This window comes from Fopius arisanus, unplaced genomic scaffold (genome assembly GCF_000806365.1).
Source record: "Fopius arisanus strain USDA-PBARC FA_bdor unplaced genomic scaffold, ASM80636v1 scaffold00100, whole genome shotgun sequence".
Lineage (NCBI taxonomy): Eukaryota > Metazoa > Arthropoda > Insecta > Hymenoptera > Braconidae > Fopius > Fopius arisanus.
In genome coordinates this window covers 264655-280803 of record NW_011887839.1, presented here as the reverse complement: position 1 = coordinate 280803, position 16149 = coordinate 264655, and the positions used below count along the sequence as shown (strand labels likewise).

The window sequence follows — 16149 nt, the reverse complement described above, 5'->3', positions numbered from 1 at the left end:
CAACTAAAAGTTTCGATTATTTTTTCAATGGGGAATAGCAATTATAATTCATCCCGCAATTCCGTTGTAAAATAAAAAATATAAATTTTTTCAAAGTTTTGGGTAAAATTTGACAGAGTCTGATGAATTATTTATTTATTACTATCAATGACAATGAAAGGTAGTAATTAAGGGATTATTTCAGATTACATCCTGAATTCTGGTTAAAATCTATCGAGATAATATCTAGAAAAACATTTTCATAATGTTCGTCACGCACCTTGAAGACGACTTCAGTCCAAATTTTAAATGTACGTAGAACTGTAATTAACTCATCTTGATGTACCATCTCGCTAGATGAAATGATTATTATTCCACAACGGTTATTATTCATTGAGTAATTCCCTAGTATTTAGAAATACCACGAGTATAAATCAAGGACTCGATTATTCTATTCTATTTTTCACATGCAATAAATTTTCATCTACCAAAAAGAAATTGAACAATTAAAACAGATAATTGAATTATAAATATTAATCAATAAAAATATCTGGAGAGGAATTTTAAAAAGAGGATGAAAATTATGAAATTGTAACAATTATTTATGAAATTGAAGTGATCGGGGGATTACGCAATACTCGTCTGAGGAGATCATTCATGAGCGAATCATTGATGGTTTTTAAATCGTTCGAGCGTTTTCTCAACGATTATATATTATATGATAATGCTTATTTTTAATTGATGATGGAATATTCAAAAATTGCCTGAATGTCACGGTCCGAGGTCGTGCCGCATACGGAATTCAGATGCATAATTACTATTTATCCGGCGGCAATTTCTCATTGACATTGAAGCTGACCAGAATTTTCGGTAAAAGCGAGAAAAGATTAGAAAGCTTGATATTTGTCTTGAATTGTCGTTAATTTCGAAATAACGAGAAGTTACATGCGATAATGAGATTCGTGGGCTTGCCCTTTAGAATTCGTATGTTGTCCTAAAATTTTTTCTCTGCACACAGAGAAATATTCAATAAAAATTACGTGTATTTTTCGTAATTCTGGAGCGAAATGCGGAAATTTTACGGAACTGTCACGTAATTTTTATCTGAAGTCACGAAATTTTTCTGCGGTGTTCCGTAATTTTTATCTGAATTATCGGTAAAAAATTACGATACCGTCACATAAATTTTTCGAATCGACTCCATAATCGATAAACGACCTGAAATTCCCGTAATTTTTACTAAATATTTCTCTCCGTGTGGAAACATCCGGAGAGAAAATTCTTCCAGCGATAAAAAATCAGTTCAAGAGTGCAAAAAATGACAATCAATTTAATAATTGAATTAAACCATCGAAAAATTGACGAAATACATTGAATTTTTAATTGAAACAGAATTTCTGAATAAATGAGATAAAATGCCAGTTCTATCCCCGTGTGAATTCAAATTACTTTCATAATAGAATTATAATATAAAAATGTTGTTCAATAGTTTCTGCAGGCAATTTCCGAATGGAATAAAATAAAAAATAAAATCCACCGCACGATGTGGGGGTACGAGGCCTTCGGATTCCTGGATCCATGAATTAATGGGATTGAATAACATTCGTAATTTATTATTAGCATCTCCTTCAATATCCGCACACGTTTCATTCTTCGCAGTTGGCAAATTGCATTTTACGTCTGACGTTGAAGAATCGACAGATTTATTCTTAATGAGGTACCTTTCCAGAGTTAATTGTAGATGAGTTCTAGGGATCGAAGGGGAACAAAAAATGCCGAAGATGTGGGATTCAGGTACTGTCATTGAGTTGGCAGACGGTCTCAAGGCTGCAAAAATCATCCACTCGATTTAATCAGCGCTAATTTCCCCCAAAAACAAAAATCATCTTCTCTTCCGTATTTTTTCAGAAATAAAGCCTCACGGAATAATATATAAATCCTAGACAATTTCCATTTATATTATCATCTCATGAAAATTTTTTAGGATCAATGAAATTAATTATAAAAATTATTCAAGTGCAACTATTTATAGACGAATCACTGACTCTCGATTTCGATAACCTGTTGGAGATGATTCTGTCAGTTGGATCGAGTTCTCGTCGATACGCCGATCCCTTTCTCCGGTGAAATGGAAATTGATACATTAGTTTCAGCCACACCCGTTCCAATGTTACGTATATTCTTTCTCCAAGTACAAGTAATCGCAGAAGGAGTCATGTCGCGTGTACAAACAATTCCCTTTCAGTCCAGGGATGATTGGTTGTAATTAGTATGTAATCTTATGACCATAAAATCAATTTATTGCAATTTTCTTCCGAGATTTTTTAAAACTTCGTTTCTCCTCTCAAAGACTCCACAGACTCTGGATTTACAAAACCCAATAATTAAAGCTGATGAAAAATTATGAATAATAAACGCTTCATCGATAATCTAATTATCGTCAATTTAATTTATGAAATTACCTCGATGAATTCCCATATTAAATTTGTTTTTTTAAGGTAATTATTAATATCCTAATGAGTTCTTCACTCATCACCGATAATCCATGAATTTTCTGAGATATGAGCAAGGATGGAGAGTCATTTATAAATAACCCAAAGTCCTTTCACCGATCCATCGAAGACCAAGATATTTAGAAGTTTACTCCAATGCTGAAGTAATTCCAAACCGGAAGCTGAAGAACGAGAAAAACATCATCGAACCGATTAATTGCAATCAGTTTCAAAATTGATCAATTAAAGACGATCGAAGTATTCAAAGTTCTCAGCAAGAAGAAAGGAAGAGAATTGTTGCAAAAAAAAAAAAAATGAATAACAGAGCGAATGTCAGTGGCACCAGGAAGTGATTGCTTTCATCGTGAACGTTAGTGAAGGTCCTTGTATATAAGTAACAGACTGCTCTCATTTGCAGTACACTTCCTCTCATTGATCTCCAACAATATTGCAGTCATGAATATCCTGAGTACCTTTATTCTGGCTTTTGTCCTGATTGTGGCAAAAGCTTCCGAAGATACCCATGGGTATGGTCACGGATACTCCCACGGATTTACCGGTCACAAGTTGATTTCCCAATCGGTTCACCTCAAAGAAATTCCAACGAAAGTCGTCAAAATAACGAAAACCATCGCCGTGAAGGTACCTGTGCCCTATCCTGTGAAGGTGAGTCCATTAATTCAGTTCCTCCACGAAATTTTCCGAATAAAAATTGTTATTTTGTTAATTTTGGCAGAGAGTAGACAGTTTTAACAGCAATACTTTTTTTTTTCTTTGAGGTACCTGTTCACATTCCTGTGCCGGTGCCAGTGAATCATCCCTTTCCCATTCCCGTTCCCCAGATCGTGAAAGTTCCAGAACACGTGCCTTACGAGGTCTCCAAACACATCCCAGTGGAACTTACGCAGCAGGTACCATTGCTCCTGACTAAACCTGTTCCATATCCGCAACCATATCCTGTTCCTCATGGTATCAAGATTTCTCAACCGCTGCCGTATCCAGTGCCTCATCCCATCTCATTTCCCGCGCACGAGGAGTCCAAGCAAAGTGAATTGAATCACGTCGATGGAGAATCCCAGCACGAGGAGTCATCCAATTATCAACAGACTGTTTCTCATGGTGATGAGGCTGAGGACAAGCCGTTCAATCCCTCCCAGCCGATTGTTGTCCAGCCACATGAGTAGTTCTCGAGTGTTTGCTCGCACCTTGTAAATACATTCTCCGCCCTGTTTGTTTGTTTTTTTTTTGTTGATCATGTTGTTAAGCTTGTTGGTCGTGATATTAAAATTTTTGATACATCATCTTTTTGGGGTACCCTGATTACTTGTTGCTTCGGTCATCTCCTGCTCTCCAGAATTTATTAGAATCTGGAAATCCTACATTTTTACGCAATTTTTATGGAAAATTTCGCAGTGAAAGGTGAATGCCATTTAGTGTTGAACGCAAAAAATTTGGTTTCCATCACTGCCCCAGGGGCCTGATCTGGGATTTTAGGGGGAGGAAAGTGACTTTTTAAAATTGTTTGTCATTATTTTTTTCTATTATTTTTTATTATTATCTAGGGGCGAATGCACGTGGAATCGACTGTTGATTCACGTGAAAATTCGATTCTTGAAAAAAGTCCCTTTTCTCCCCCCAAAAATCCTAGATCAGACCCAGGGGTTGGGGTGAAGTATTTTTATTATATTATATATTCTCCGATATTTTTTTCTTTTTGGTGATTTTATTATCATTTATAGGTAGAATATATGCCAAATCAATTATGAATCGATGGAAAAATGAAAATTCACAGAAATTTTTGTTCCTGTCGCAAAAATTCTAGATCAGGCCCACAATCCAACGTAGAAAACGGCCTCAAGTCTTAACCATAGGAGCCCGTCTCTACCATTCACAGATTTCTACCTAGACTCCCACCATAAAATCTATTCGTTCACTTCATTATCGATTGAAGCTCTCCCAGGGAGCCAACAAACCTGATAATTTCAAAATCAATACCCAACAAATAAAGAATAAAAATATTTATTGCACAAAGAGTGACGAATCACATATTCAATATAAAAATACTCGAAGATGTCGAATCTCTCGTCAATTTATCCATTAATGCTATGAACACACGTAATTTCATTAATTATCTCATTCGTGATGACCTGATGAACTCCCCAGACGAATAGCACATTTTTTCAAGATGAAAATGGCCTCGATAATTTTCTAACAATCCAGGAATTTCTCGACGACTTTACCAAGAGGAATACGGCGAATACTCGGAGCTCCACAGGTCGGAGTGTTTCTCCAGGAGGATGGGCTGGGATACAGCGACAGGCACGTGTTTGATTACAGGAACTGCATAGGGTTCAGGTACCTTGACAGGATAGGGTGCTGGTACGTGAACCTTAACAGGTACCGGTACTGGACGATCCACTGGAACAGCTACATGTCGGGTTACCTCCACTGGATAAGGTTTTGGAATATGCACTGGGTATGGACGATCGACTGGCACTGCATACGGCACCTGTTTCAACATAACGAATAAATAATTGCAACGAGGATTGGCCAATCTTTATTATTCTAGGGCAAACGAGAAAACCTATAATGAAACGCGTTCAGTCAAGCGTCAAGCGCACAAATTTTTCATCATTCGAATCCATGTGTGGAGATCATGCAGGCTAATTGCCCTGATGTAGTTGACAGATTTCAGGGTGATATGAAACAATAATTTTACGTTAAGCTGAATGAAAATTCAAATTTCAACATGAAGACACCAATTTTCGCGAATTTTTTAGATAAATGAGAAATTTTGTGAGCATTTTTCATTGTAAGGTAATTCTATCTCATATAATTGAAGATTGAGACAACTGCGCGAGGAAGGTTTAAGAAATTTTTGACAGTGTACCTTAACTGGTACTGGAATGTGTTTTTCCACTGGGATGGCGATGGCAGGTCCTGGTACAGGCACCTCTTTAGTGATAACCGTTGATAATCCTGATGAGAACGACGGAAGATGGGAAATACTGGAGTAACTGGACAAACTGTCAAAACTGTCAAAACCGCTGTCATGTCCCCAGCCGTAGCCCAAGCTCAGGAGTCCTCGTTTATCCTTTTTCGATTCCTGAGGCTTTTTTTCTCCATTGGCGAGAGCAATCGCCGCTAGGACGACGAAAATTACAACCTGAACCCAAAAGAATTCATTACAAATATCGAAATCACTGAGAAAATTAACGCTCACACGGTGAATTAATTTAATACCTTTGATTGCATGTTGATATGACTTTGTGAGGTTTGCAACTGTGAGGAACATCGCGAAGATTCCTTCTTTTATACCTTGATCATGGAAACTCTTGGTGGTCATGGGAGCAGTGGTGGTGGATCCCATACCTTGACTCCTTGTCTGTGTTCCCTCGAATCAGAGCCCGAAAAAAAAAACTGAACAACAACCACGAACTTCTCACTTTCTTACGTAATTGCAAACTTGACGGTGACAAATATGTGTTACGAGCGCAGTTACGTGGGAATTTCGCAGATTCCGGGTTTTTGGATTTTAATGAACTCTTCATTTTCCTCGATAACATCTTTAATTATTTATATCGAGAGCAATTCCACTGGCCGTTTAATTCTTTATTATGAAATTTCTACGATACGATTTTTCGACTGGTTCTACAAACCAAAAACGGACGAACACTGATAAATAATCAATATTTCAATGAATTCATTGAATTATTAATTCATTAATTCATTAATTAAATCGGATTCAGTACTATTCTGCAATAGCAATTGTAGAAAGTCTTCTGATTATTTCTCAAATTCATTTATGCTGAGAATTTGCATGTGAATATTTCGAATTTTGCGGCGAAAAATTCCACATTGCGTCAATTATGCAAATGCAATGTAAACTCGTTCCAAGTACTGATCTAGTATTCCGAAATGGGAGAAATTTTCGGTGGGCAAATTGATATAAAATGCTGTGCGAGTCAGTGCTGTCGCCTTCCGATGGCATGTCGTGGTCGCGACGCATTAATTTCACCCCGACGTGTCCATTGTCCAGGATATTTAGCGAGCCAAGTCCTTCCGGCTCAACTCGACACCTCGTATCAGAAAAAGAAATGAAAAAAAAAGGAAAATTTAATGCACCAAATCAGTCGCGAGGTCGAAGAAAGTCCGCGTATTTCGCTTTCGTTCTTATTTCTGACAACGGCGGTTGATAAAAAGAAACAGCCCGTCATTCCGCGTAGTAATATCGCATTATGAAAAGCCGGTAAATCGTGAAACCCACACACACAACCTATTTATTTTAATTGACGTCACAACCCCGTACCTCATAAATTAAATCGTCAAAATGTAGACGGTCATCTGCGTAATATCTTTCGTCAGAATTAAGAAGCTACGAATTTTTCCCATGAATCGTCTCGGATCAATTTCATTATTTCGATTGAGAATCCCTTCTACGTCATCCAAATGCTATTTTATGGGCCTCTATAATGCCACAAAAATTCCAAACGGCGCATAAATTCCCTGAAAATAAATTTCCTCCGTCAATATGATGGGAGCTTGCAACATTTTTCATTCATAACGTAATTAATGATTTTGTTATTGGCCGTTGGTTGCGATTTTACGGGTTTGAAGCGTTAAATATGAATTGAGCAATCGAGTAATCGGTGGTACTTTATCTACAGATGATTTTCACACGGTATATATGTAAATGGGCGCGGGCGGTGAAGTATATACTTCTGTCAAGGCCTCGCACACTGGGATTATCGATAATCCGTGTACGATATGAGAAATCGATTTATTTCAAATTAATAATGCCTTTAAAATGAAAATACTAGTGATTCCTGGTCGAACAGATATTTTCATTTTTCTAGTTCGTCGCGGAAATAAATAGCAAATCCATTTGTAACGAGATATTGACGCAATGAGAGAAAATCTTTAGAGAAATACGTGACTGTTAATGATCCTCTTGCATTGAAATTTCCATAGAACATTGACAGAATTATGTCACCCATTCTGTGACCGTTTCAGTACTCGTAAACCGGTTTTTCGATTTTCTAAAATAGTTATTATCAAAATTTAGCAGGTGATTTAATTTATTCACGTGCAATTACTAAAATACATTGACTTCCTGTTTAACCAGAGGTACTTGTGAATTGGAAGGCAGGAAATTTGACCCCTTCCGGGTTAAAAAATAGATGGATAAACTCGAGGCCTGGATGGAGTCTGTGCTACAAGTCAACTTCACTTTCAAGTCATGCAGGGCTAGATGTTTAAATGAGTAAATATGTGAATAGCAGTGTAAAGAGAGAAAATAAAAGGTGTACGCTCTTTAATGATCCTCTTACATCCACCAATCGGCATTTGCTATCCGATCTGCACGAGACATTGACAGAATTATCCGATTCGTCCCGTTACTTTCGCCTACCGATTTTAATCCACTCACACAGTCTCGTCCTTCCCATTACAAAACTCATAATATTCCCTTATCCTAGTCATCCGATCAGTTCTCACACAATTCAATACCACCCATCATAAATAACGAGTGAAGGTATACAATAAAATAATCACCAATTTCTTACGAAAACGTCACAGAATTTATTTGATCAATTAAAAAAAATCTATAAGACTTCATTGCTTTTTCGTTCATCTAAAACAAATAGTTCAACAAATATTTTGGTTGGTCGATGTTTTGAGATGCTTGGCTAGGGGTATTTTAATAACTTCAGGAAAAGGTGTGAGATTGGCGATTTGGTGGGGTGACAAGATTTTTTTTTATGGGGGAGGGAGTATGGGACACAGGAAATATAGAAACAATGTAACAGTTTGGTGATTGCACGCTAAGTCCAAATACTGATTGGTTATTTAGTAGTGGCCCAATCCGTAGTCACCGTAGGAGCCAATGTGGCCGTGTTCCTTAACAATAACAGGAACTTGCTCTTTGACGACGACGGGGTGAGGAACGGGTACCTGAAGAAAAAGTTTTTTCAATTACATCTCGACTAAAACAATTGGCTAATAAAATATTTGTGATTGCACAGTAGTATTTACCTTAACGGGGTAGGGCTGGGGTACAGCTACCTTGACGGGGTAGGGCTGTGGAACGGCAACCTTAACAGGGTAGGGCTGTGGTACGGCAACCTTGACGGGGTAGGGCTGTGGTACGGGCACCTTTACGGGAACAGGGTAAGGTCTGTCAACTGGAACGTGAACGGTTTTCGTCTGGACGACTGGGTAGGGCTGTGGGACTGGTACCTTCACGGGGACTGGATAGGGTCTGTCAACTGGAACCTAAACGTTTATCCTTCATTAATTAATTTATCAACGAATAATTGAGACCTGGGGAATTTTTATTACCTTGACTGGATAGGGACGGTCAACAGGTACAGCAACAGGGTATGGCTTGGGCACTTCAATAGTCTTGTGGACAGTCTGGATAACAGCATGACCATGTCCCAACTCCAGTCCATGTCCAAGACCTAATCCAAGACCATGTCCAAGACCACCGAGTCCTAATCCCGCTTCACCACTGTATCCACCCAAGTCGCCATACCCCAGACTCAGACCGAGACCCCTCTTCTGGACCGTCTTCTCCTCGGCGAAGGCTGTCGCCAGCAGCATCAAGCACACCTGATAAATAATCAAATGATAAATAAATAAATAAATAAATAAATATATAAATAAATGAATAAATAATAAATTTTAAAAATACACTTGAACACATGGTGATGTCATTGATAAAACGGAAACGTACCAAGACCCTCATGTTGATAAACTTTTGTCTGGGTGAGACAAATCTGTTCTGTCTTTATTCCTGGCAAAACCACCCTTTATATAGGGAATTGACTTTCATTTATTTCTAACATCCCGGTAACTCCGAGCCAATGGCCGACTGTGATCCTTCTAATGCCACACCTACTTTGCGCCTTACACTCATTTATCCACGATGCATGGTTGAACACAATCTATATAAACCATGGTGTAAACGTTTTAAACACATACACCGAAACATCGGTGACATTGTTGTATAAACTGGGGAATCGGTCGATACCTGGTTTTCTCTGTATGTTAATCTATCCCAGAGCGATTGGTAGCCCATGCATGCTGCGGCTTTTCATCATGCACCGCGGCTTTTTATTATGTTATTTTTTTCCTTTTCATTGTGGGAGCTTATACAACACACGTAATCCATCCCATTTTAGAAGGATTGATCGGATTATCTATCGTAATTGTGGAGATCCGTGTGATGTATTGATGATCCAGTGATTTTTAAGACCATCTCCAAGGATTTTGGTGCGCATGGCGGGGATTGCGGGATTTTAAGATCGGAATTTGTCGATTTAGGGTGGAATTCATTCGGATTCATTTGTGATGTAATACAACTTTTTAAATCAATGCAGGAACCGATCAATTTCCGCGTTTGATGCATTACATCGGTAAACACCGGGGCCCGCCAGTCTGATTCATGTTATCCGATAACACATAAAATTCGCCCACATATTCAAGTCGTGACACAATGATTTCGCGAATAGTTAGGCGAACAGTTATTCTCCAATTATGCAAAATATGTAGAGAGATAATTTGTTAATTCATTGGGGCAATCAATTGCGATATATCGTGACAAATTCGGGGGAGCTTTAGAGGAAATTATGAGAGTACAACAGATTTTTCGGGACGATTGAAAACGAAATTGAGAGGTCAATGCACTGTGGGGAAATAGAAATTCGAAAAAACTTCACGAAATCCGTCAATTCAACGAGAATTTGATAGTAAAAAAATCTTTAGACATGCAATTGATAATTACTACTTGTTGTTTCTTGAGTATTGATTATTGTCGCTGTCAATGATCTGTTGTAATCATGTGTGTTACTCGTGACGTGATCCTGAACGGACGACGATTAACACGGAATTCAATGTAATAGTCGTTATCCGTTTAATTCGAGGGAATTTTCTCCCCCAGATTCAGCGCATATCCGGTAGAATGTTTTAGAATGTTCCATAAACGATAATAAACAAATGACTTATAAATATTATCGTCATCTTTACTATATTTATCAGATCATTCCTCCGCCATTACTATTTATTCCTATAGATTACTATAAATCCGTCAATAAATATCCTAGAATTACGTGTGAATAAAATGAAATTATTGCCGCTGATATTCAATCTATTATAATAAAAAATACAATGATAATAATGAAAAATTGATTTTTTTAGAGGAATAAATTTATACTTTAATGTAAAAATAGGACTTCCTTGTGTTTTCACACGCAATGAAATCAAATGTAAATACAGGACGTCAGTGAAAATTGTAACGACTCGCTTTATACAGTACTCTCTTGTTCTCGGTACGACAGGAGTTTACGCAATGACAACATTTGCTGGGTATTGCATGAGCTGTGGGTGCTATATAGTAAATACGTGCGTGTAAGAGAAATAATGTACCTATTTAACGGTTCATTTTTTTTTTTCGCTCGATAATATTCGTCTGTACTTAGACCGTACACACCTACTTAAAAAATAAAAGACATCAATATTTTTATTCTATTTGACTTTTTGACTTTTTCTGGATATTCATATAATTATTATTATAATCGTCATCGTTATTTGTTATATTATTATTCATTTCAATAGAAATGATTATTATTGTGATTATAAAGAAAATGAAAATTACATTTTTGATAATTTTCAGGATGAAAAGAACTCGGTAATGGAATGGATTATGTTAAAAGAGATTAGTGCATGTTTAATCGATGAATTGTGAGTCGTGAGAAGTAATGCTTGCTGTTGCACAGTATTTGCACATGGATTTTAATTCTGGATTGAATTTCGTGAGAACAGGACGCAGCGGTATGGAGCATTGAAAGGGAGAGTTTAATGCATGCTGTACATATTGTTGGAGTACAACAGAACCCGTTAATCTTGTGATTAACAATAGCAAGGTTGAATCGATACGAGCTAAAGAAGCCATTCTATTTTATCCGACCCTGACAGAGACTTCTGTAGGTCACTTCACTTGACACTTCCATTTTTCATTCAATATAGAGAAATAATTATTTTTTTTTTATCACAATTTTGCTAGGATTTTGTCCAATTTTCGCTGATTTTTATTTTGGCATGTACTATAATTACGATTTAACCGAATAACGGGAAATTAATTAGCATAACGAGGAGAACCTGGTACCGAGTGGTAGCCCAATGTCCAGTAGAGTCCGGCACGCGCTCCATTTTGTATCATTACGACATTATCATCAGTTTTTATAAATGTCGATTTTACATGAAATAAATCTCTCAATACGCCCTTAAATTATCTCAGAAACAATAAAATTCACTTGAAAAATTCTCTTCATCCCTTATCTCTAAATTCTCTAACAGAATTCCAATACAATTCGAATGAAAGTCTTGGAGAATTCTAATAAGATTTTTCCAATAGATTCTCGAGGTTTTCTATTGAATTTCCCAATGCGTGCGTGATAATAAAAATATCCACAGATAACGCACATATGTAGGTCGTTTCGCTCTATAAGTCAATAGATTACCGAGTTGCTGTATGGATTTTCAATTATTCTACTCATCGATACAGGAATCGCATGCCTATGGATTTTTCTCAAGGCTGAGTTCTCTCTGATTTTTTTTTTTTTACAAAAGGGATATGAAAAATATCGCGTAATACTGTCGGTGCAGAGGTGGAGATATCTCGGTCGAAATGATTTTTAATTACGAAACTTTCAATTAGCTTATGCGATGATGATGTTGATATTTTTTTTTTTCATCCTCAGGTGTCGATTGAGAGTTTTATTTATCACTTGAAATTACGCGTACCTCCGAGAGCCTCAGGAATTTATTATACCGTGGAGATGGGTTTTTTATGGTGCCAGTTGAAAATTTATGAACGACAAATTTTTTCGTATAAATTTCAGTCCAATTGCGAGAGAATCAAGACCTCGAATATTCGTGAAAGTCACTCGATTAAATGACATATTAATTTTTTTCGAAATATTCCTCACTAATTACTATTCCAAACCCATTAAATCTGATTACAAAAAACTATCATTTGAATACTAAATAAATTCTTAATATTAATTAACAAGAAAAAATCAGGCCAAAAAAAAATTGAGAAATTGCAGTCGAAGTTCTCCGGTTATCAATAATTAGATAATTCGCAGCGATTGGAATAACTTCATTAATTCGATCGTTAAATGATAAAATTGGAATAGGCGTATCGGAATTACGTGACGGTATAGATTATTGAAAGAAAATAATATCTAAAATGTTGAAGCCAAGTAGGAAGAGGAAATTCAAAACACCAATGACGAAGTCTAGAGACCGATTACCGATCGCTGCCAAGTTTCTCGTAGCAAACACTCAGTAACAGCTTGCGATTTCGTTAGTACACAGCAAGTCCTGTTTTAAACACTGCTAAGTCATACAATGTACATACATAATGGTATGCCCCGTGCCAATTGTAAGATAAGAGAAAAAGACGCCCATTGAATAATTCCACTCCTACGCCCGCACGATTATCTCCAGTTTCTCTAAAAATATCGGTTAAAAAATTCACTAAATTCCCTTGAGCAATTCGATTTGTCAATTATATGAGCTTGAAGTGAATTTTAATTATGAAATTATAATGTAGAAGGGGTTGATCCGGAGTAACGACTGTGCTGATAGTTTCATACCCATTTTGATATACTCGATTAAGTTTAAAGTACGGATAAGTGTTACATAATATATGTATGGGTTACGTAGATGGGATACATGTGCTCGTTCAACCATAAACTCGGGTACATATAGTGACTCTCTACCCGGTGAAACAGTCCTTACCCGTATGCCCTTTTTGCGTACACAGCGAGAATAATTGGACGTGAGAAGCCGCATCGACTGCCTACACGATTATTTATTGGATGGGATAATATTGAATGATGCCTCTCAAACTCGGAGATACCGGTCAAAAGAAATTACTTCACCCAATTGAATCCGCTCACCGCAATTAAACTTGAATTTGAATTTATTGCGAATGGACAATTCAAACCTCTGAATTTATTCCTGTTTTCCATTTTTTTTTTTATTTCTGGGGACATTGACACTCGGAAATTTGAGACAGTCATGAACTCTGGTAATTATTCATTCCTGTGGTGCAGGGTATGGATTTTGAGTGGTTACTTTTACTCGGTTATGCGCAATGCAAATTTATTCCGTCGAGAAACTTGAATTCATTCACTCGTGTGCAACTCCGTACTATCACTGAGGCGAAATGAGTCATAATCTCGTTTTGTTTATTTTAATGAAGCTGTCATGAAGTGTAAAGTCTTCAAAGTCAATTTATTGTTTAGTTCACAAATAAAATGGAAATTTCTTTCGCCTCCTGGGGATAAACTTCATAATTAATACATCTAATTAATACTTCTAATTAATAACATAATGAACATTACGAACTTCGATGAAAAAATATTTTATTACCGTTAAATTACAGATAATGAGTTTCACCACTTGAAACTGAATGAAATCGGTGACAATAAATAGATGAATAAATGATAATCAAGTTGAAGATAAATACGCGAATTATCAGGCCTCATTGTCGGCATAACTGTCAGTGGCAGGTGCCAGAGTTGGCGATTCTGTCGGCCATTTACCTGCGGTCGCTGCAGGTTCCACCGTTGAAGGTAAATCGGTGATAAAAATCGGCCCGAGAGTTTCAACCGTTGTTTCGATTTCCTGAATCTCAGGAGCAGGAGACGTAGCTTTTTCCTCGCTTATTGTCTCCTCAGGATTCTGATGTACCTGGATACCTGTAGTCGAGACTTCGGGTTTAACAGAAGAAATTTCCGATTCTTGTGGCAACTCTACGGGTAACGGAGGAATCAAATCGGTTGCCGGTTCCATTGTCTGAATTTGGCACTGACGACCCATATATCCCAATGGACAGATGCATCTAGACACACAAAATGTTTATTGTTTAAAAAATTGAATAAAGACGGAGAGATGTGAGAGGTTATCATCTAAATATCGAACCTGTAGTCGCCATCTTCTTTAGTCATACTGATGCACGTGCCATTGTTCTGGCAGATATCGTGATGCTCATCGCAGAATGTCAATTTTTCATCGCAAAGATCACCAGTCCATCCCGACTGACATCTGCACTCCCATGGCCTTCGGCAGGTACCATGAACACACCCTGGATACGGTACACACTCTGTGCAATTCACTCCGCTGTAACCCACTCTGCATCTGCAAGTGCCAGGTCTTCTGCATCCGCCATTTTCTCTGCTGCATCCATGAGAGCAAATGGCTGAAACACACATGAAATATTATATTCCCTGGAAACCCATCAATATGAATCATTATAACTCCCCATAATGATTGATTAATTACCGAAAGACTTGTCTTATTTCTGATTGTCAATTACGATTCACAAAATGGCGGAGGGGGAAATAATAAATCGGGAGGGAATGAATTTGATTAATCAATCGATTATGGGAATCGTGGCTATTGTTCTTCCGATCTTACGTGTCTGGCAGAGAAAACCCGTCCATCCTGGCTCGCAGCGACACTCCAGAGGCCCTTGACACGTACCATGAACGCATCCAGGAAGTACAGCGCACTGTTTGCACTTGGCTCCTTGCCAGCCCAATCTGCATTTGCATTCACCGGGTCTCTCGCAGTATCCTTGATTCGGATTGCAATCTGGATGGCACTTAGGCTCCGAGCAGAACAAACCTTTCCATCCAGAATCGCAAGAGCATTCGAAACTCACGTTGCATCTGCACGTTGATTCCGATTTACCAAAATCATGGAAAAAATACGAGATTCAGATAATATTTGTTTAAAAAAATTGAGTTCAAAGGCGAGCATCGAGGTGAAATCCCAGAGGTTGAGGACCTCTCACAGGTCAATGTCACCGATTTCGAATTAATTATTGGAGAAACCCACCTTCCGTGTTGGCATCCTGGTAATGCAACGCACTTGTCGCAGAGGTCACCGTAGAAACCTAGTTTACAACGGCATTCACCAGGTCTCCGGCAATAACCTTGAAGGGGATCGCAACCCTTACGGCATAATGGGACATCGCAGAGATCGCCAGTCCACCCTGCGGAGTAAAACTGTTACTATTTTCCGACTCATGTACATCATATATCAACAGGGAATTCCCCCACGAATGTACATCGAATAATTGAGTACCTGGTAGGCATTTCACTTCTCCGGCCTCGTCGCACACGTAATGAGAATTTGGGTGTTGTGCCGCTGGAATTTCACACGCCTGTTTCTTCCATTTGGGTACATATCTAATAGGCAAAATTTAACGTTAAAAATCTCCGCGTGGATGTACAAAGGATATCGACAATTCCGTAATCATTGATCAATAATTAATAGTAATGATTCTCACCTGGGGCTAGCGGCGTATCCAAGTGGGAAAAAACCAATAAAAAAAATGGCAGAACTGACAACCGATGCATCACTGGTACCTGGTGACAGAATAATAACTGATCCGTAGAGGATTGGCAACAGATAAGCCAACGAACGTATCATCTTCACGCGACTTCTCAGTGAAGACTGGATGATAGAAAGAGTCAATGCCAACGTCCACGTAACGGGACATTCAGGTTCGAGGTCACCGGCACACATTTGTACCTGTTGCCGGTTGAACAAACTTATTGATTTGTAGTATATGCAGTTGGTGAGTTCATTCCTCCTAATG

The 16149-nt window shown here is 37.9% G+C and overlaps 4 protein-coding genes across 4 annotated transcripts; 1 reads left to right on the top strand and 3 right to left on the bottom strand.

Annotated features, from left to right (window-relative positions):
* The first annotated feature begins 2899 nt into the window (after window positions 1-2899).
* Window positions 2900-3772, top strand: LOC105271081 (alpha/beta-gliadin clone PW1215). Its single transcript, XM_011312414.1, has 2 exons — window positions 2900-3137; window positions 3251-3772. The coding sequence occupies exons 1-2, from the start codon at window positions 2928-2930 to the stop codon at window positions 3653-3655; spliced, it is 615 nt and encodes a 204-aa protein (XP_011310716.1). The 5' UTR covers window positions 2900-2927; the 3' UTR covers window positions 3656-3772.
* A 702-nt stretch (window positions 3773-4474) lies between these two features.
* LOC105271080 (zinc finger protein 512B) lies at window positions 4475-5820 on the bottom strand. The gene is made up of 3 exons (XM_011312412.1): window positions 5715-5820; window positions 5362-5637; window positions 4475-4980 (listed from the first exon to the last, which is right to left on the bottom strand). Exons 1-3 carry the CDS (start codon window positions 5724-5726, stop codon window positions 4708-4710), a joined length of 561 nt encoding a protein of 186 aa, XP_011310714.1. The 5' UTR covers window positions 5727-5820; the 3' UTR covers window positions 4475-4707.
* Window positions 5821-8027: 2207 nt separating this feature from the next.
* LOC105271079 (cuticle protein 79, isoform B) lies at window positions 8028-9272 on the bottom strand. The gene is made up of 4 exons (XM_011312411.1): window positions 9208-9272; window positions 8811-9083; window positions 8505-8744; window positions 8028-8423 (listed from the first exon to the last, which is right to left on the bottom strand). The coding sequence occupies exons 1-4, from the start codon at window positions 9217-9219 to the stop codon at window positions 8319-8321; spliced, it is 630 nt and encodes a 209-aa protein (XP_011310713.1). The 5' UTR covers window positions 9220-9272; the 3' UTR covers window positions 8028-8318.
* Window positions 9273-13889: 4617 nt separating this feature from the next.
* Window positions 13890-15991, bottom strand: LOC105271078 (delta-like protein 1). Its single transcript, XM_011312410.1, has 6 exons — window positions 15838-15991; window positions 15633-15736; window positions 15384-15540; window positions 14961-15214; window positions 14466-14742; window positions 13890-14385 (listed from the first exon to the last, which is right to left on the bottom strand). The coding sequence occupies exons 1-6, from the start codon at window positions 15978-15980 to the stop codon at window positions 14019-14021; spliced, it is 1302 nt and encodes a 433-aa protein (XP_011310712.1). The 5' UTR covers window positions 15981-15991; the 3' UTR covers window positions 13890-14018.
* Window positions 15992-16149: the final 158 nt, after the last annotated feature.